We start from the raw sequence: 19,560 nt of genomic DNA, 5'->3' as shown, positions 1-19,560 counted from the left end.
ATGGGGCCCACCAGAAAACCTCAACCTAGGGACCCACCAAACACATAAGAGCACCCGCCATCACAACACCAACACTATGTAGGTGGATGAACAGGGTGTCTCAACATAATATTATCTATTCCTTCATGTAAATGAAGGAAGTGTAACAGTTGCACTCTAAGCTGTGCACAAAGAATTTTTATTATGACCTGCGCACACCAGAAGAAATTAGAGGGAACACTGTACCTAATTTAGCTGATTATAATGCCATATCTGCGGGTGATGAATGAAATGAAGTAATTGAAACCTGACCTGGGCTGGGATTTAAAATAGGCCCTGGCTTTTCCAATAAACAAAGGCCCAAACAGCCCCCACAGGCCCACTGTCTAGCGACTGTCTATGGCATCTTACAGCTGCCCCTCTGGCATTTCCCAGAATCCACAGTTTGCCAGTCTGGGCCTGATTGTAACTAAGGAATCATTTAATTAGATTATACCAGCCACTGCAGATTCCTCCCTTAGACTGAACTCATGCAGTGTTGCTGGCTATGATTTTAGCTGCAGGCAAAACAACTTATGAAAATGAAATGGAATAACAAAAATTCCATTGTTATTTAGTTGCAAGAGATTTATATATGTATACAGTATATGTAAATACTTCCCCTTCAAAATCAATGGTTATATGGAGATAAATCCATATCCATAAAGCTGCTTCTAATATAGTAATATTACTGGTACCTGCATGTGCTAATGTATCAGTAAATGACAACCTGCTTATGTTAATGTATGAAACATCACCTAAAAGGGGGCTCCAGCTTTTTCCTATAGCAAGAGATTCCCCTTTTTAATACTGAATGCTTTATTGGGGATGAACAGGGAATATCAGGGGGTGGCTTAAATTATCTATATTTAAATAATAAAATATATACCATATGCCTGTCACTTGTCTAGTGTCCATTTGACAATCATGTGGTCTAATTGATGGGGTGTCACTAGTACATTGCCCATTGCAGTCATAAAATAAATCTATAGTATAGTGTAGGTTAAATATCCTTGATTTATGAGATCCCCCTTTTCTTAGTACTGGAGGTGAAAAGTAAAAAACAGGGTGATGGGAAGTTTGCTTTTATTTAGTGATGAGTGAATCTGTCCCGTTTTGCTTTGGCAAAAAACTGGCGAAACGGCAGCAAAATTCACAAAATGGCGAAAAATCAGCAAAACATGTTTGTCACACAATTTTTTTGTTGCCCGCACCCATTTTGATGTGACTGCGCCCATTTTGCCGCGACCGCAACTTTCACGAAACAATTCACCATTGGCGAAATGTGGAAATTCGCTGCGAATCTATGGCATATAAGTTCCAGCAATGAGAGCTGCAAAGCCCCAGAAGCAAAAAGATTAAAAGACTTTCAAGTGAAGTTATCAGAGAATAAAAAAGTTGTTAATAATAGAATTTTCTGAAACATACTAAATGTAATTTAAAGGTGAATTGCCCCTTCAGTTTGCTCTATTTTGTCATTTAGTCTTAACAGGTCCCAGCAAAGAGAGCTGCAGAGCATCCAAATTTCTGGCAATGCGATTTGCAGGTCCTACTTTCAGATATGAACTGGTCCAGGTAAAAAACTTAAATTCACTGGGGTTGCCTAACATATTGCCCCCCCATTAAATCCTGATTTCCTTGTCCTTTAAATAGGCAGTTCTGTAACATAGTAAGTAAAATGTAAGCATGATTTACCTCCTTAAATTACTTTCTGATTTATTATTGTTAGGCAATGAGATTATTATTGATATGATTTATTATTATTAGGACCTGGCAATGAGAACTGCAAAGCATCAGACTTTCTGGCAAAGAAATTTTCAGAGTGCTGGGCCCTGCATTGAGAGGAGAAGAAAGAAGAGGACTGCTAAAGGACAAAAAGACTTTCAAGGGAAGGTAAACAGAACTTAAATTAAAAAGTTGTTAACAAGGAAACCCAAAAATGACTGTGGGTGCTAATATGTTAGGCACCCTTCATTGAATTGCTACATTTTATTTCCCAGACGACGCTCCTCTTTAGAAACAATGTACCAACCTAGAGTGAAAATGAATGCAGTGCCACCATCCAAGGCCCTAGTGCAGACTTGAGAGCAGATTTACCAATGGTCCTTGGTGATATCCTCCCCCCCCCCACTGCTGAAGGTCTGGGGCATGCGCACCTGGTGGTAAGTGCTAAGCCTATACCCCACTCCTGCATCTTTACTGGAATTTAATATACATTTAATATTTACATACCGTAAGTAATCTTTATTTTGCTTCACTAACTTGACAGAAAAGGATTTGGAATTATTTCTTATGGAGACAGGTCCCCTTTTAATATAGCCAAGTCGGCATTACTTTTCAAATGTAAACATTTAATACATAGAGATATTACAGCAAACACTGTGGCAGCTTCCAAATAGAAAACATTTAGGACTACTTTTGTGTGGGCAGCTGTGATGTCCTATGTGTTCAGTTTATTGCTTGTGCTCTGCTTGTTACATTATTGCTAGTAAAAGCACAAAGTACTGAAGTGAATTCAGACAGGATAGCACAGACAGTGTGCAGGCTGGACCTCTCTATCCCTATCTATCAGTTCTTGCTCTCCTATTTACACTGTGCAAATTCTTCCTGAGATACTGATGCTGCTAGCTCTATATAATTAACAACCTTCCTGGTTTCTCCTGCCTGTCCGCAGACTTTCACAGGCGCAGTATAGTGAAATCCACAAATTTGCATGTGGGCTGGTGCCAGTTTCTTGTAAATAGAAGAGGAAATAGTTTTGCTTAGATTTGTACAAAACAAATTCTACATAGTTCAATGTGAGTGGTAGTATAAATGGCATTTTACAAAAGTGTTATTGGTTAATTACCATTATCTTTTACAGCAGTGGTTCTCAACCTTCCTAATGCCGCAACCCTTTAATACAGTTCCTCATGTTGTGGTGACCCCCAACCATAGAGGAGCAGTGTCTCGGTTCCCATATGTATTTCCAATGGTCTTAGGCGACCCCTATGAAAGGGTCGTTGGACCCCCAAAGGGGTCGCGACCCACTGGTTGAGAACCGCTGTTTTACAGGCACAGGTTTGAATGTAATGGCATTTCTGATTTACTGGCATTGTGTTTCCTAATGTATCCTCTTAATTTCTATAACATGCAATTATCCATTACTTAAAATAGTAAATTCACATTCTGCAACAACTCTTTCCTTATCGGTCAAATAGTTTCTAGATTTGCTGTGATGCCCTAACTGGAGAAAGTAACTTCATAGACTGAGCCTGGATGAGGATTTATAGTACTTTTCAGCTGCAAGACTCTGCATAAAGGTTTGTTTAAAGGGGTTGTTCACCTTTTAATTAACTTTATTATGATGTAGACATTGATACTGAGACAATTTGCAATAGTTTTTTCTTTTTTGTGGCTTTTCAGTTATTTCACTTTTTGTTAAGCAGCTCTCCAGTTTGGAATTTCAGTAGATATCTGGTTAATAGGGTCTTGTTCACCTTAGCAACTAGGCAGTGGGTTACATGAAAGACTGGAATATGAATAGGAGAGGGGCTGAAAAGTAATAAAAAGTAACAATATTAATACATTTGTAAATGCACAGAACAATAGTTTTTGGCTGACCCCTATTTGAAAGATGGAAAAATGTAGAAGTGGAAGGCAAAACTATACAAATAATAATGAAGACCAGTTGCAAAGTTGCAGGAATGGGACATTCTATGACATACAAAAAAGTTAATGTAAAGGTGAACCACCGTTTTAATTGTTCTATTTGTTTTTTTTTTTTTTATTCTGTTTCTGAATACATACTGTATCTATTGCTCACTATTAGTTATGTATATTTGAAACAAAATTGTAACTTTGTTATATAAGCAGTGAGCATAAGAAGTGCTGCAGAGCATGTGAGTGTAAGACTCTAATTACAACAATATACATAGGTGAGAGAACAGAACTTTACCTCCTTGCCACTTGGTGAAGATGCGACCCAGACATTCGGCAGAGTGGGGGGTTTCTGTGGGGTTGCCAGGCTGGCACGCCGTTGGTAGAAAATAAATGGTCAGAGAACACCATATTATAAAGTAAAGACACTAGGATTAGTAGAATTTTCTACTAAATATTAGTAAATGCAATGTGTATGGCACATATTTCCTTGTTAGGTTTGCCAATTAAAGTGGTATATAATATTTTTATGATCATTGCTAAGTCATAACTGGCCTGTTTAATGATACTAGTTATGAAGAATAGCACCCTAGGGCACCTTCATAAGGTTCTTTTGCTATTTTGATGAAATCTGCCCAACTCCCTGATGAATTCTCATGATTTCTAAATTTGATCTGGCCTGATTTCTCCCTGACTTACCTTAATGTATAACTTAAAAGACTACAGTCACAAAGGCTAGCACAGATGCTATAAGTGACTAATGTCACATGAAAATTTGAAACATTTAAAAAAATGTTGGTGCTTCCCATAATGGAGTCAAAGTTGTACCCTGCTATATACACTGCAATACCACATGCTTTTCTGCTCTTGTTTAAGTGACCAGGTGATCGGCGTGAGCACTGCTGGCACCTGCTATTTCAGTTTAGGGAAATACACTGAACTATATTGAGGTACATTTTATATATTATATAGTGTTTTAAATATTATTGTTGACAAAGTGTAAACAATATATAAATATATTACAAGAACAATAGACCCCATCATTCAACATCATTCACTTATAACGAACATATTTTTTAATTACAACAAAAGGAAAAAGTTATCTTTGTTTTTTTATTGAGCTAAAACAGGGCAAATAGGCAAATAAAAGCTACTTGCAAGGTAGATCATTAGGTTAACAGTATACCTCCCAGCACCCTTTGTTGTGACTCTTCTGTTGGCAGTCCATCATGCAGGGGAATTATCTGTTAAATAAATTTGATTACCAGCCAAGAACCACACATGTGGCTTCAGGTTGCCTGTTTGCCCTGTTTAGCTCAAGAAATAAACACCATAGATATTTCCTAATTATAACAATAGGAGAGAAAGTAGCCCTGTTCATTGAAGTCATGGTGAACAACTGGCATGAAATATTTGCTTAATTAGCTTTTAATTATTGAATGACACCTTAATGTAAGTCTTTGAAACAGGTAGGGATGCACCAAATTTACAATTTTTTGGATTTGGTCGAACCCCAAATGCTTCCTGAAAGATTTGGTCGAATACCTTCCCTAAGGAAGGGTTAAAGAGAACCGTACACTGCACGTGCCTCGATAGATTTTTAACTTCCGGTTTATGTGACAAAAAGTTACATGATTTTAAGGATTTGGATTTGGTTCAGCTAGGAGTGTGGATTCAGCCGAATCCAATTCATGCTGAAAAAGGCAGAATCTTGGCCAAATCCCAAACCGAATCCTGGATTTGTTGCATCCAGGATGCAACAGACAGTGGGCGAGAAGCCTGTAAAATGATATACAGATTTGCAATAGATGCTTATTAAAATGGTTCAAAACTATCTTAGATATGCGTGTACGGGTATGGGACCCATTATCCAGAATGCTCGAGACCCAGGGATTTTCCGGGGTCTTCCCGTAATTCGGATCTCCTACCTTAACTCTGCTAGTAAGTAATTAAAGCCAATAGGATTGTTTTGCCTCCAATAAGGATTAATTATATCTTAGTTGGAATCAAGTACAAGGTTCTGTGTTATTATTAGAGAGAAAGAAAATCTGAATTATTTGCTTAAAATGGAGTCTATGGGAGATGGGCTTTCCGTTCGGAACTTTCTGGATAATGGGTTTCCGGATAAGGGGTCCAATACCTGTATTAGGATTTCACCGAATCCAGGATTTGATTCGGGATTCTAACAAATCCACGCTGCTGGCTGAACCAAATCCTTAAAATCACCTGACTTTTTGTCATATAAAAACGGAAGTTGAAAAATGCACAGAATACACTATTTGGAAGAACTGGTGAACCCTGAATCCTTTGTGAAAGATTTGGCCAAATACCGAACTGAATCTTAATCCTAATTTGCAAATTAAAATTAGGTTAAGGAGGGGATGAAGAGAACTGTGCGCGAAAAACAAAATAAATTTCAGCTTCCGTGTTTTCGTGAAAAAAAAAATAACGTTTTTAAGGATTCAGATTAGGTACGGCCAGAGGCATGGATTTGGCCGAATCTTGCTGAAAAAGGCCAAACCTTGCTGAAAAAGGCAGAATCTTGGCCGAATCCCGAACTAAATCCTGGATTCGGTACATCCCTAATATATGTATTTAAAGATAGCATGATTTATCTACAGTACTTGTGGGTCACTAAGAGTAGCATTTATCTAGCAGTATACTCATCAATACATTGGAGAATAAACCATTACAAACATTACACATTCTGTGTGATATAAAACGTATTTACCTAATTGGTGCAGATTGTTTGATAATACCATTTTAAATGTTGAATATCTCCACCTTCACAAAGAACTGTCTGTTATTTTAGTGAAATAGGCAGTAAAAAGGGCATGGTACAAACATAATTTGGTGTAGATTAATACACTTTACTATGTACATCTTGTAGGATACACTTGCATTTGTCATACAGGATACAGATACAAGATGCAGTATCACACATGCATTTTTTCTGATACAAATGAATATAAAAAAGCAGCTGTCCTGGATACATGACAAGCTTACCTTATTTGCTGCTTCTTAAAGTTACACACACGCTGCACCACTAATCCAGACTTGCATAGTCCAAACAGTACTTTTGGAAGTCAGTATAACATTTCAAGCAGAAAAAGTGAAAAGTGAAAAAGAGTAAAAGTCAAATTAACAGAGAAACAGGTTCCAGCCTCTGAGTAGATGGATAGCACCCAATGGTGGAATAGGATGGCAGGTGATGCCAGCACCGAAGTGATAGAGAGAATTGTTGCAGATCTACTGTCTGTTCCGTTCTCTGAAGCTGTTCCTTCTGATCTGCACTTCTCCATCCCCCTGCCTCTAGCATTTGCCTTCTAGTCAGAATCTTTTGCTGAACCCCTTATCTGCCAAAGGTGAAGTCAGTACATTGCAACAAAATGTGCTCTGGTGCTGCGCATAAACATAATGGCTGAAAGAGAGAGGGAGGGGTTATTCCCGTGTGGTCTGTTCATTTTTTCTGAATGAACCGAGTGAATACAACCTGAAAGGCAAGGGTAGGAGGGGCGGCACACTTTACACATAATATAGAAGCAGCTGTAGTTAAACATTTCTGCTTTCTAATAAAAATAATATTTAGCATTAAAAATTCAGAAGTTGAGGCCGATGCACATAAGTGATGTTTTACAGGTCATTATTTAGATAAGTGTTGCATCCTAATTCACTTTTTTATGGAAATATCTTGCACTGATTTAGTAAGGGAAAACAGTATTTTTATAAATAAAGCCAACTGATAGAAAAAAATTATATTGCAAAATATGCATGCTGTATATGCATACTCTGGCAGGTGTACAAACCCCCAAAAGGCCCTTGAATTTGATGATCCAAAGATGACACTAGTACCATGGCAGATTTTAAAATGAAGATTGGTTTCTGCTAGGTTTTGAAACATAGGAGTCACAGCTTAAACCCTTGCTATTAAATCTGACAGGTACATTGCCATACTTCCATGCATTAAATCTCCTGCTGATGCAGAATCTCTTGGGAAGTAGGTTAACATCATTTCATTTATTTGTAGCATTCATTTTTAATGTATATTCTTCTACAGGTCAGTATAGGTCAGCAGGTTATAAAGACACATATAGACAGGAATAAATCCCACTTTTACACAAGGGACTCCATGGTTCTCTAGCCTTATCCACAGCCTAATGCTTATAGACAAATGGTATACCTAGTTAAATGAAAAAACCTGTATAGCATTTTAAAAGATAAAAGCATTGGTATAAAGATGTGTGTGAGACTGTAAGGTGGTAAAAGGAATAGTACTTGATATAAAGTGCTTATATTTATTTTTTTCCAATACATGTTGCAATAAGCATTATGCTATAGCTTATTCTGCACAGGGTGTCTCATTCTATATATATATATATATTTCTGTTTAATATTAGAAGCTCGAGCACCGATAATTGCTCTGATAATATTAATTATGATGAAATGCTTGTTTTAGTTTACTTAGCAATAATGTTTGAACTCTCATTACTCAATCACTGTGGGTGAATACAGACTTGCAACTTGATCAAGAAAGTAAAAAATGTAATATATATTGCTACTGGATTGGAGATAGATAGATAGATAGATAGATAGATAGATAGATAGGATAGATAGAAAGATAGACAGACAGATATAGACTGTTTGCATAAAAAGTAATATATATATATATATATATATATATAACATATGTATACCTAGCTCCCTTATTTCTCAAGCTATCTCCCATAACAAGCTCTGCATCCCTGCATATAAACCTGAAGCAAGTAAACACAATGAATTTTACATGATGTTATGAGAAGCCTGTCCCCTTGTAATCTAGACTGCATGTTTATACAGAAGGACCTAAAACAAGCTGGGTTTTCATGCTGCATGTATTTTTTTTTTCATTTAGTTAGATCTGAAGAAAAGTTTTCTGTATAACGGAATTCTGGTTTGAGGTTATTCACATATATATTTCACTAAACAAAAGAGCTTAAGTTAAGTTGATGTATTATGTCCTTTATATATGTGCTATATGTACAGCACACTAGTAATACCACTGCTGCTTAAACACAAGGCTGGGATGGGAATTGAGGACTCGGTCGCTTAATTGTCTGTTTAGGAGAGAATCCTAAAACTTCAATGTTTGGTTCTTTTGGCTTAGAAAGGGTTAGATAAAAGCATGCTCCTCTTCCAAGGAAAGGCAGAACGTGTTTCTCACAGCAGCTGTGTGTCAGACAGGAGATTGGAACACATTCCTGACAGCTTGCTGGCCAGTGACATGGCTTAAAGCAGAGTGCCAATGACAAAAGTCGTGCATGAACACTGATAATAGGAAAATAGGCATACTCTGTGTGCAGAATCACTTCAGTGATTTCATCACATTGATCTGAGCTACTGTGCTGAGGTTCCACACGGTCACATAATGAACAAGTTTCCATGAGACCTCTAGTTCACATAAAGGTAATGTCTAACAAGCAGCCTCATGATTTTCCACTGACTGAACACACTCAAAAACATGTTTATGTTATTAATTTATTCTGGTCCTGCTCCAAATCCACCTTTCTTCATATGGAACAGACCAAAGTCTGCTACTTAGCGCACATTCAGGTAGGACTTGCGGCAGTGGCTGTGTTCTGCCCTGTACCTTGTACTGTATTAAAATCCAGCACAAGATTGCAGTGGCAGCAGCATTGGCTTGTGGGAGGATGCAGGGCTCTGCGTTCTGTTTTGTAAAGGAATTAAATTTATTTGTACCTTGCTTGCACCTAAACTTGTGAGCAATGAATCAAACTGAGGGCTATATTTATCATGCTGTGTAAAAAGTGAAGCATTACCTGTGATGTTGCCCAGGGCATCCAATCAGCGATTAGATTTCAACAGTTAGAAAACCAAAGCAAAGCATCTGATTGGCAACATCACCAGCAATATTTTACTTCACTTTTTACACAGCATGTTAAATATACCCCTCAGTATGCAGAGGCTCCCTTAGACCTTGTCTGCATGATGAATCCTTACCCTGCTCTTACAGCCAACCAATGCATGTATGTATGTAGTTTTAAAGGAAAACTATACCCCCTAAGCAATGTAGGTCTCTATAAAGATATATTGAATAAAACATCTTATACATAAATCTCTGCTTAATCTAAACAAACCATTTTCATAGAAATATACTTTTTTAGTATTTTTTTTATTATTAGGTAATCCTAACTAGAAAACTTCCTTAAGTACTAAGGGCCTCCCCCTGTGATGATACGATTCATGGTGCACACAAACAAACCAAGGGCACACATACATGTCAGGTCACATGAGCCAATGAATGGGCAAAGTTCTGTCTTTTATACCCACACTTCTCCCTGTTACAGTTAGAGCTAAATTATTTCCTGTGATCTCTGATGGACCACACAGACCATGATAAAATAGTGGCTTAAGGTAAAACTTGTAAAAGGACAATATATATATATATATATATATATATATATATATATATATATATATATTTTTATATTCCATAAATAAGCAGTCTGCCTTTAATCAATGCATATGGTTGGTAAAATGACCCTTATAAGAGTCAAGTAATGAAAAGAGTTAAGACACAACAAATAAAACACACAGAAGGCCTTGTCTGTAAAGTTGTGTGAATTCTTCATCTGTTTTCTTGTATTTCCTGAGTTTTAAGGAGATCCTACTCTTCCTTTCTGCAGATAGCAGATGTTATCCTGCCCACACACAGAGCAAAGAACTCACAAGAGACAAAAGATGTGCGATCTTGAAATCACTTGCAAACACTCAACAGACATTCTGCACGCAATCTGACGGCACAGTGCTCATAAAGGAGCAGGGTTGGTATGTGAAACAGACTTTATTGCCTGTGCTACCAGAAAGAAAAGATGCTGCTACTCTCTAAGCAGTTTACAGAAAGACCTGCTATAGGACAAATAATAAAGTGAGGCAAAAGGATTTCTCATTGTAACAATTTTACTGTTATTTTAGAATTTACGGCAAAATGAATCATGCTCCTTACAGTTTTCCCCCTCCATACAGTTATGGGATCTGTTATCTGGAAATCCATTACCCAGAAAGCTCTGAAATACAGGAAGGCTATTTCTTAAAGAACCCACATTAAGCAAATAATTCTAATAATTTGCACTCACTCTTTAATAATTAAACAGTGGCTGTTATCTGGTATCTAAGATGCAGGGGCGCTGCTCCCATTAGGCGAGCTGAGAAACTTGCCTCAGGCAGCAGTGTCCCCAAATTACCAGGGGTGACTGAAAGTTCAGAAAGTGCACTAGTGATGTGCCCCCTGGACCCCTCCGATGCAAGAAAAGGTAAAGCGCTGGGGGGAAGAGGGATGGCATTGCAGGAGTCGCCTTAGGGCAGCTCCAGGGCCAGAAACACTGCTGCTAAGATGCATAAATCTATTTTTTTTTCTTGTTTAAATGTTTTTCAGTAGCCTTAATGTATGGTGATCCAAATTAAGCAAAGATCTTATATTTAGAAACCCCCAGGTCCCAAGCATTTTGGAAAATAGAGCCTATAGCTATACAAACATTGAGGTATTTAGATATCTTATATACAGTGGCTTGCGAAAGTATTCGGCCCCCTTGAACTTTTCAACATTTCGTCACATTACAGCCACAAACATGAATCAATTTTATTGGAATTCCACGTGAAAGACCGATACAAAGTGGTGTACACGTGAGAAGTGGAATGAAAATCATACATGATTCCAAACATTTTTTACAAATAAATAACTGCAAAGTGGGGTGTGCGTAATTATTCAGCCCCCTGAGTCAATACTTTGTAGAACCCCCTTTTGCTGCAATTACAGCTGCCAGGCTTTTAGGGTATGTCTCTACCAGCTTTGCACATCTAGAGACTGAAATCCTTGCCCATTCTTCTTTGCAAAACAGCTCCAGCTCAGTCAGATTAGATGGACAGCGTTTGTGAACAGCAGTTTTCAGATCTTGCCGCAGATTCTCGATTGGATTTAGATCTGGACTTTGACTGGGCCATTCTAACACATGGATATGTTTTGTTTTAAACCATTCCATTGTTGCCCTGGCTTTATGTTTAGGGTCATTGTCCTGCTGGAAGGTGAACCTCCGCCCCAGTCTCAAGTCTTTTGCAGACTCCAAGAGGTTTTCTTCCAAGATTGTCCTGTATTTGGCTCCATCCATCTTCCCATCAACTCTGACCAGCTTCCCTGTCTCTGCTGAAGAGAAGCACCCCCAGAGCACCATATTTGACAGTGGGGATGGTGTGTTCAGAGTGATGTGCAGTGTTAGTTTTCTGCCACACATAGCGTTTTGCATTTTGGTTTTCTGTTAACAATGGCTTTCTTCTTGCCACTCTTCCATAAAGGCCAACTTTGTGCAGTGCAAGACTAATAGTTGTCCTATGGACAGATTCCCCCACCTGAGCTGTAGATCTCTGCAGCTCGTCCAGAGTCACCATGGGCCTCTTGGCTGCATTTCTGATCAGCGCTCTCCTTGTTCGGCCTGTGAGTTTAGGTGGACGGCCTTGTCTTGGTAGGTTTACAGTTGTGCCATACTCCTTCCATTTCTGAATGATCGCTTGAACAGTGCTCCGTGGGATGTTCAAGGCTTTGGAAATCTTTTTGTAGCCTAAGCCTGCTTTAAATTTCTCAATAACTTTATCCCTGTCCTGTCTGGTGAGTTCTTTGGACTTCATGGTGTTGTTGCTCCCAATATTCCCTTAAACAACCTCTGAGGCCGTCACAGAGCAGCTGTATTTGTACTGACATTAGATTACACACAGGGGCACTCTATTTAGTCATTAGCACTCATCAGGCAATGTCTATGGGCAACTGACTGCACTCAGACCAAAGGGGGCTGAATAATTACGCACACCCCACTTTGCAGTTATTTATTTGTAAAAAATGTTTGGAATCATGTATGATTTTCGTTCCACTTCTCACGTGTACACCACTTTGTATTGTTCTTTCACATGGAATTCCAATAAAATTGATTCATGTTTGTGGCTGTAATGTGACAAAATGTGGAAAAGTTCAAGGGGGCCGAATACTTTTGCAAGCCACTGTAAGTCCCTTTATATGAAATAAATCAAGACTACGTTTGATTTATTTTGTGTAATGCATGTATGCAGCATTTTTAACAAAATGTGTATTTGCCAATATCCCATAAAAAAAGGATTCTGATTTTGGTGTTCTTGCCTGCCAGTGTAGGTTAACACTGATGTCATCACAATATGCCAATATCCCTGTGACCTCATAACATTACACTGGTAGGTCTGAACTGGGATTCAAAATAGGCCTTGGCATTTCAAGTACACAGAGGGCCCATTAAATAGTAACTGTCTATAGCATCTTACTGCTGCCCCTCTGGCATTTTGCTACAATCAGCAGTTTGTCAGTCCGGGCCTGAACACTCAAACCAATTCTCTCGACACTTCATGAACATTTGGAGGTCCTATTTTGAATGATTTCAAGGATGCTTGGGGTGTTGGTTCTTTATATTCTGGTTCATTGCTGCATCCGATTGCTGCCTGACCTTTAGTGATGTGCGGGTTGACTATTTGTCAACCCACACCCGACCCTTCTCCACCCGCACCCGATCTGCAGCTTTGCATCTATTTATAGACCCAAGCTTGCCCCCACCCCCATATGACATCACTGAGGTGGCAAGGCAGGCACACGCCTATTAATAGACACCGCCAGACCCGGGAGTGGGGAGTGGGTGGGGAGGGAGGCAGAAGGGCTTGACCTGCATCCCCCCAGACCTGCTTTTGATGTTGCTTTATCAGCCCGAACCTGCCCAACCAACGGCTCCCTTGGGTTGCAAGCCGACCCTCACATCACTACTGACTACTGTATATTTTACAGGATTATTATCCAGATGCTCTGGCAGGTCTACTATTAAGCAATACAAAAATAACACCCTTTTTCAACAGTATATTTATATCACTGTGTTCTTAGTTACACCCAACATATCTGAGTAATTAATTAAATTAATGCATTATGGATATAGAAAACAATATGTTTAGTTGGATTATCTGAATGTATATGGTGCCAGTTAACTTCAAATAATAAATGTATTACATAGTAATATACAATGCATATTGCCTTACTGAATATGGTGTTAAAAAAATGTTTTTTTTAATCTGTCTATTCATATCTATCTATGTATCAATCTGTATGAATCAGCTGGGCGCCCTAGGCGACCAGGCCAACCACCTGGCCCCACCGCTTTGCTTCCCACTATACACCCGTCCCCCTGCGCATGCATGAAAGCACGCAGGGACGCCGTAGAGGGGGGGAGCGTAGCGCGCAAGGAGCGCAGACCCAATGCAGGTGGAAAGTGGTGGGAAATTCACTGTTGGGTTAAGAGATCTAGGACTAAGGGTTGGCAACAGAGGTACCTGCGTAGCGCCCCCTCACTGTTTTGCCCTAGGCAGGTGCCTCTTCTGCCTACCCCTAGTTCCTGCCCTGTGTCTGTCTATTCATATCTATTTCTATCTATATCCTACTTTCTATTCATATCTGTCTGTCTATCTATATCTGTCTGTCTATCCATATCTATCTATCCATTCATAATACTTGGTGCAGAAAATAAAGGAAAGCAAAATAACAAAAGATATAAAATAATGAGAGATTTGGAAGAACCCTAAGAATCTAACTGATCTCTAGGGACTACCACAAGAGGGTACCAAAAGTGATAGAAAAGATGAAAGCACAAAGAATAACTTCTTCAAATGTCTTCTACTGGGCAGATATCAACAATGGTGAAAACAATATTCCACCAAAACATGTCAATGATGTTCGAACATGATGGACGTACGTCTTTTTTCTTACTTTAACTTACTATGTTACTATGCGTTCCAAAAGAAAGATTCAGCTGAAAACTGAACCTAATCCAAATCTTAATTTGCTCATGCAAAAAATATTCAATTTCCATGTTTATGTGACACAAAGTCACGTGATTTTATGGATTTGTATTTGGTTTGGCCAGAGGCATGGATCTGCCTGAATCCCAAACAGATTTCTGGATGCAGTGCATCTCTAAAATTAACAGTGAAAGATAAAATGCCACTGGGTATTTTAGTCACAATTTTTGCTCACAGCCTAACCCATTTATTGTAAGGAAACAGCATGTTGTGAAAGTGTTTAATTTGCAAATTGTGCAAGTGTTTATTTTGTAGATTGTAAAAGTGCTAATTTTACCGTTTGGCGTGACTGACCATTCCTCACAGACAGAGTATTATTATGAGTAATATTATGGTATTTAGAGGTGAGAAGAAACACATGAGCCAGAGCTCATAGCTACAAGCAGTCAAAATCAGTCACAATTTTTCAGTAATATAAAATGTTGCTTTTCCATGCTGGCACACAGTGCCACCTGCTGGCAATGGTATTCTACAAATGTTGCGGATTGTATGCACAATTAGGGCTCTTTAGATAGTTATGGATGTCTCAACCCTTTCTCCTTGTAGATTGTAAGCTCTTTTGGGCAAGGCTCTCTTCACCTCCTGTATCGGTTATTGGTTGCTCTATATCAGGGATCCCCAACCTTTTAGACCCGTGAGCCACATTTAAATGGAAAAAGCAACACAAGGATGAAAAAAGTTTCTGGGGTTGCCAATAAAAGCTGTAATTGCCTATTTAATAGCCCCTATGAGGACTTACATCCTACAGAAGGCTCTGTTTGACCTTACACTGGGTTTTTATGCAGCCAAAACTTTCCTCCTAACCAGAAATTCAAAAATAAGCATCTGCTTTAAGGCCCCGGGGAGCAACATCCAAGGGGTTGGAGAGCAACATGTTGCTCACGAGCCACTGGTTGGGGATCACTGCTCTATATTTTACTCTGTATGTCCAATGTATGTAACCCACCAATTGTACAGCGCTGCGGAATATGTTGGCGCTTTATAAATAAATGTTAATAATAATAATAATAATAATGAAAGAAACTGAATAATTTATCACATTCTCACATTTATCACATACTAATACTGAAGAAAATAAATTTAGTACACAACCCTATGTCATTTAACTGACCATCCCAGATTTAAATAAATATAATAATTAAAAAAATTGCATTTATGGTACAAATTAAATGAAGAATAACGAGTCTGATCAAAAAATCGACTATATAGTAGAAAATATATATAATAGGAAAGATTGTGAAAAAAAATCATACTGATTTCCCAGTACTTAAAACTATTATTGAATCGGCTTCATTACCTTCCTCCTGATAAAAAGAAATACTTCTGTACAACTGAAATGACACATTGGCACCCAATCTTCCCTTGCTAAATATCATTTTCTCTGGAAAAATAGGTCAGTTGTGATTGTTCCTGCTGGTGAATCAGTGGAGGGTCTGTGGGTTTTCTATTGAAACTAATAAAAATAGAATAATGAATAAGAAAAATTATCTTCTATCATTTCCAAGGCATAAAATAGATCAAGAAGGAGAAGAAAACCTTGTTAAGTGATTTTATTAAATTTGCAATATTAACATTAAAAACTCCAAATATAGAAACCAATAGGGAAAAATCACACACTGGAACCAAGGTAATTAAACTGAAGTGCACTGGATGCTTCAATAAACATTCAAACAACCCCAGTGACCTGCCCTTGTAGTTGATAGGTCTATACAAAGTATGCAGATCTATTTATATATCAGCCATTCCTTGGTGGTGTATCCTACTGTTCCTCTATAACTCTTGTATCAGGAAATCTTTATTCTATCTATTTGTTCTTAGTGGTAGTCTCATTTTCTTTAGTGAGGTACAGAGTTCTCTCTGCTATTTTGTAGGGCTGTATTGCTTTATTTTTATATTCTCCCTTCACAAAGCTCCCCACTGTTACCATCACCCTTTCATTTTCAGTCAAGGTATCAACTGCTGTTATAGTTATGTATTATTCAGAATTTTCTTTTGGTTGTTGGGAGTTGGTTGTTAACAGCAGAAACCAGGGCACTTTGGGGTAATGCAGAACATGGCCACCCTTGAGGTAACTTCATCTTGGTACAGCTATCGGATCAGTTATCTGGAAACGCATTATCAAGAAATTTCTCAATTACAGGAAGGCCATCTCCCATAGACTCCATTTTATTCAATAAATCTAATTTTAAAAAATGATTTCCTTAATCATTTATAAATAATAAAATAGTACATTGTACTTGATAAAACTTAAGCTATAAATAATCCTTATTAGAGACAAAACAATCCTATTAGCTTTAATTAAACCCCATCTGTCTGTTCATATTCTTCTGTGCAAATCTCCTTTACCTAACTTTAGAACTAATGAACAACCAATGCCAAAAAATAAAATGCTCAAAATGCTGTATATTATATACTGAAATTAGCATACCTGCCCAGAGCTCATCACCTTGTAGGAGGGGCAGGCAGATATTACCATAAAAATCACACATTACGGAATACAGGTTTTCCTTGCTAAGATGTACCTCCAAAGCACATCAGTAGGAATACGTTCTTCAGCTTCAAAGATTTTTTTTCTTTCCAGCAAAACACTTTCCCCACTCCACCAACCATGGGGTCACTCCCCTTATTGCCAGCAATCCTACACCCTCCAATAGTGCCCCTTTGCTCCTCTCCAAGATAGAACTTTTCTCCTGGTGGATCCCCAAGCCATAAAACCCTGACTATTCCTATACTGTCACTTACCCTCATTGATGGAATATCCATCCTGAAGACTATTTCCATCATACTGCTAGATGGAGCAATGAGCAGCCCATGCTAACTTCCTGTTCTATCTCATACCTCCCAACTCTCCCGATTTTTGTGGGACAGTCCCTCTTTTAACAACTGAACCCGCAGACCCAGATTCTTACTGAAACATCCCTCATTTCCCTTTGATCTCCTGAACTGAAGCTAAAAAAGTTACAAACTTAATTAAAAGTAGCTTTTGGCAGAGAGCCCAGAAATCTTAATGAGGGTCACCTGCACTTTTAAAATAAGTGGGCTTTTGGCAGAGAGCCCAGAAAAGTAAAAAGCCTCACCTGCGCTGAGATACATTTGTAACTAATAAGCTAAAAAGGTCTCTCGGGGACCCCCAAACCTCCACAAATATGTTTAAACTTTAAATAACCTGCCAAATGCAGTTAAATGGGAGTGGTATTTAGGGGGTGTGGTTGCAAAGATGGGCGTGGTCAAAAAAATTGCCATGCTGCGCGCGGTATTTATTTTTGTCCCTCTTTCCATTTTCAAAATGTTTCGAGGCATGCTATCTTGTGCACCTAGTGTCCGCTAATACTTAAAACTATGCTGCTCTAGCTAAATCTGTTACTTCTGTCTAGCAGGGTGGGGTCCTCCTCTCCTTTCACAGCCTGGTGTTAGCTCTGCCACGCCCTTTCTGAACTGGACTCCAAGTTTAATCAGCATTTGCTTTTATATGATCCTGTCTCTACACCTGTTGGCCAGTGGTATGAATTACACCCTTAACAGATATTGCTACTCTATGGCCATCTAGTGGCCAAGTTACTAAATGACAAATTTTTACATTGACCATTTTCAGTTGGCCTTCATTTTGTGTTCTGTGCACTTCAATTTTGTTGTCATTGTTACTTTTTATGCCCTCTCCATTTTATAGTCTCTCATCAAATCATTGCCTGGTTGCTATAATTTGGTAATTTGGTGTCTAACGACCAGCTGCTAAACAAAAAGCAAAATTATTTAAAAAAAAAACGAATTAAAAAAAACAGCTGCAAATTGTCTCAGAATAAAACTATCTACATCATACCAAACGATCAAGGTAAATGGCTCCTTCAGTTACTATTCTGTTACTGAATTTTACATGGTTTATACACTGTATGTGTGTGTTGGTCACAGCAGCAGTCGCATATGTTGTGAATCAACAGAAAAGATGATTATCTAGAGGAGGGGGAATGTTTAGAGGCACAGATCTTCATTAATTAAGAACTCTTCTGGCCTCGGAGTAGGAGAGAAGACCAAAGCACAAGTTACAGCTTTTCTAGCCTAATTAGTTGCTGAACATTAATGGCACATGCCATTGAAAAGTACATTTTTCATGATAAAGGCTTTATTATATGGATTGTTTTATGCAATTTATTTTTAGCAAAACTTGCAATGTTTAGGGTATCATTTCCCTTTAAGTGTTACCATTTACCTGAAGGTCATGGGTAAAGGTGAGAAATGAGTTACAATTCCAAGTCCCTTTACAGTAATTTTACTAGATCATCAGAAGGAAATTGTATTATCTCTATTGTAATCATATTTTGTTGCAATAAACAGACTGGAAGTGAATGAGTTTTATATTTACAGTCATAGACCGGTTTTTTTCATTTCAAATAAGCATTGCCCAAGATATGTTCCCAGCAGCATGCTACTGAGAGAAGCACACCCTCATGATAAATCTCAATCTTTTATACCTGCCAATTATATGCCTCATAGATGTCCTTGATCAATTGATGGCAACCTATCATTAACAAGCACTTTCTGTAATATATTTGGTAGCCTGCATTATATGAACAACCTGAGCAAGATAATGAGGAACACAGGGTCGGACTTACCAGACACAGTACTAGAAGATCTCCTATCAACCCTACTGACTAATTTTTAGGCTCATTTACAAACATTGGAACCTGGGCAGTCAGTGATTTGCTGTACTCAGCCTGCTGCAGGTAAAACAATGAAAACAAAAATTTGATTGGTTACTGCTGTGCCCAGGTTCAACTTTCCCCACTGTTTATGATCTTATCTTTATGACAGTGGGCCCTTGATTTTAGCTTTTTTGGTAGCCCTAAAGGGCTGCTGATACATGTAGACAGTTTTAATAACTGCCATTATTATTAACCATACTGTCACATGAAAGTCAGCTCCTGTACCCTAGTCTAATTTTGTTATCAGTTACAGACCTTTGCTAGTAATTGTGCAAAACCAATTTTCTTTTACAGATAA

At 38.3% G+C, this 19,560-nt stretch overlaps 1 protein-coding gene across 8 annotated transcripts in view; it reads right to left on the bottom strand.

Moving 5' to 3' along the window:
• Window positions 1-19,560, bottom strand: part of kcnj5 (potassium inwardly rectifying channel subfamily J member 5) — a 69,521-nt gene that overhangs the window by 15,011 nt on the left and 34,950 nt on the right. The window contains exons 1-2 of one of the 8 annotated variants that reach the window (XM_031905107.1): window positions 6,664-7,064; window positions 3,956-4,025 (exon numbers count right to left, since the gene is read on the bottom strand). The exons of 5 other annotated variants lie outside the window; for them this stretch is intronic. In XM_031905107.1, the coding sequence (XP_031760967.1) occupies window positions 3,956-3,990 (35 nt within the window). In that variant the 5' untranslated portion in view covers window positions 3,991-4,025; window positions 6,664-7,064. Of the gene's footprint in view, window positions 1-3,955; window positions 4,026-6,663; window positions 7,065-19,560 lie in introns of those variants that run through there. 2 more of the 8 variants (XM_031905106.1, XM_031905108.1) reach the window with 2 other exon arrangements.

This window comes from Xenopus tropicalis, chromosome 7, assembly GCF_000004195.4.
Source record: "Xenopus tropicalis strain Nigerian chromosome 7, UCB_Xtro_10.0, whole genome shotgun sequence".
Lineage (NCBI taxonomy): Eukaryota > Metazoa > Chordata > Amphibia > Anura > Pipidae > Xenopus > Xenopus tropicalis.
Note: the sequence above shows the minus strand (reverse complement) of the source record. Positions and strands in the feature narration are given on the sequence as shown.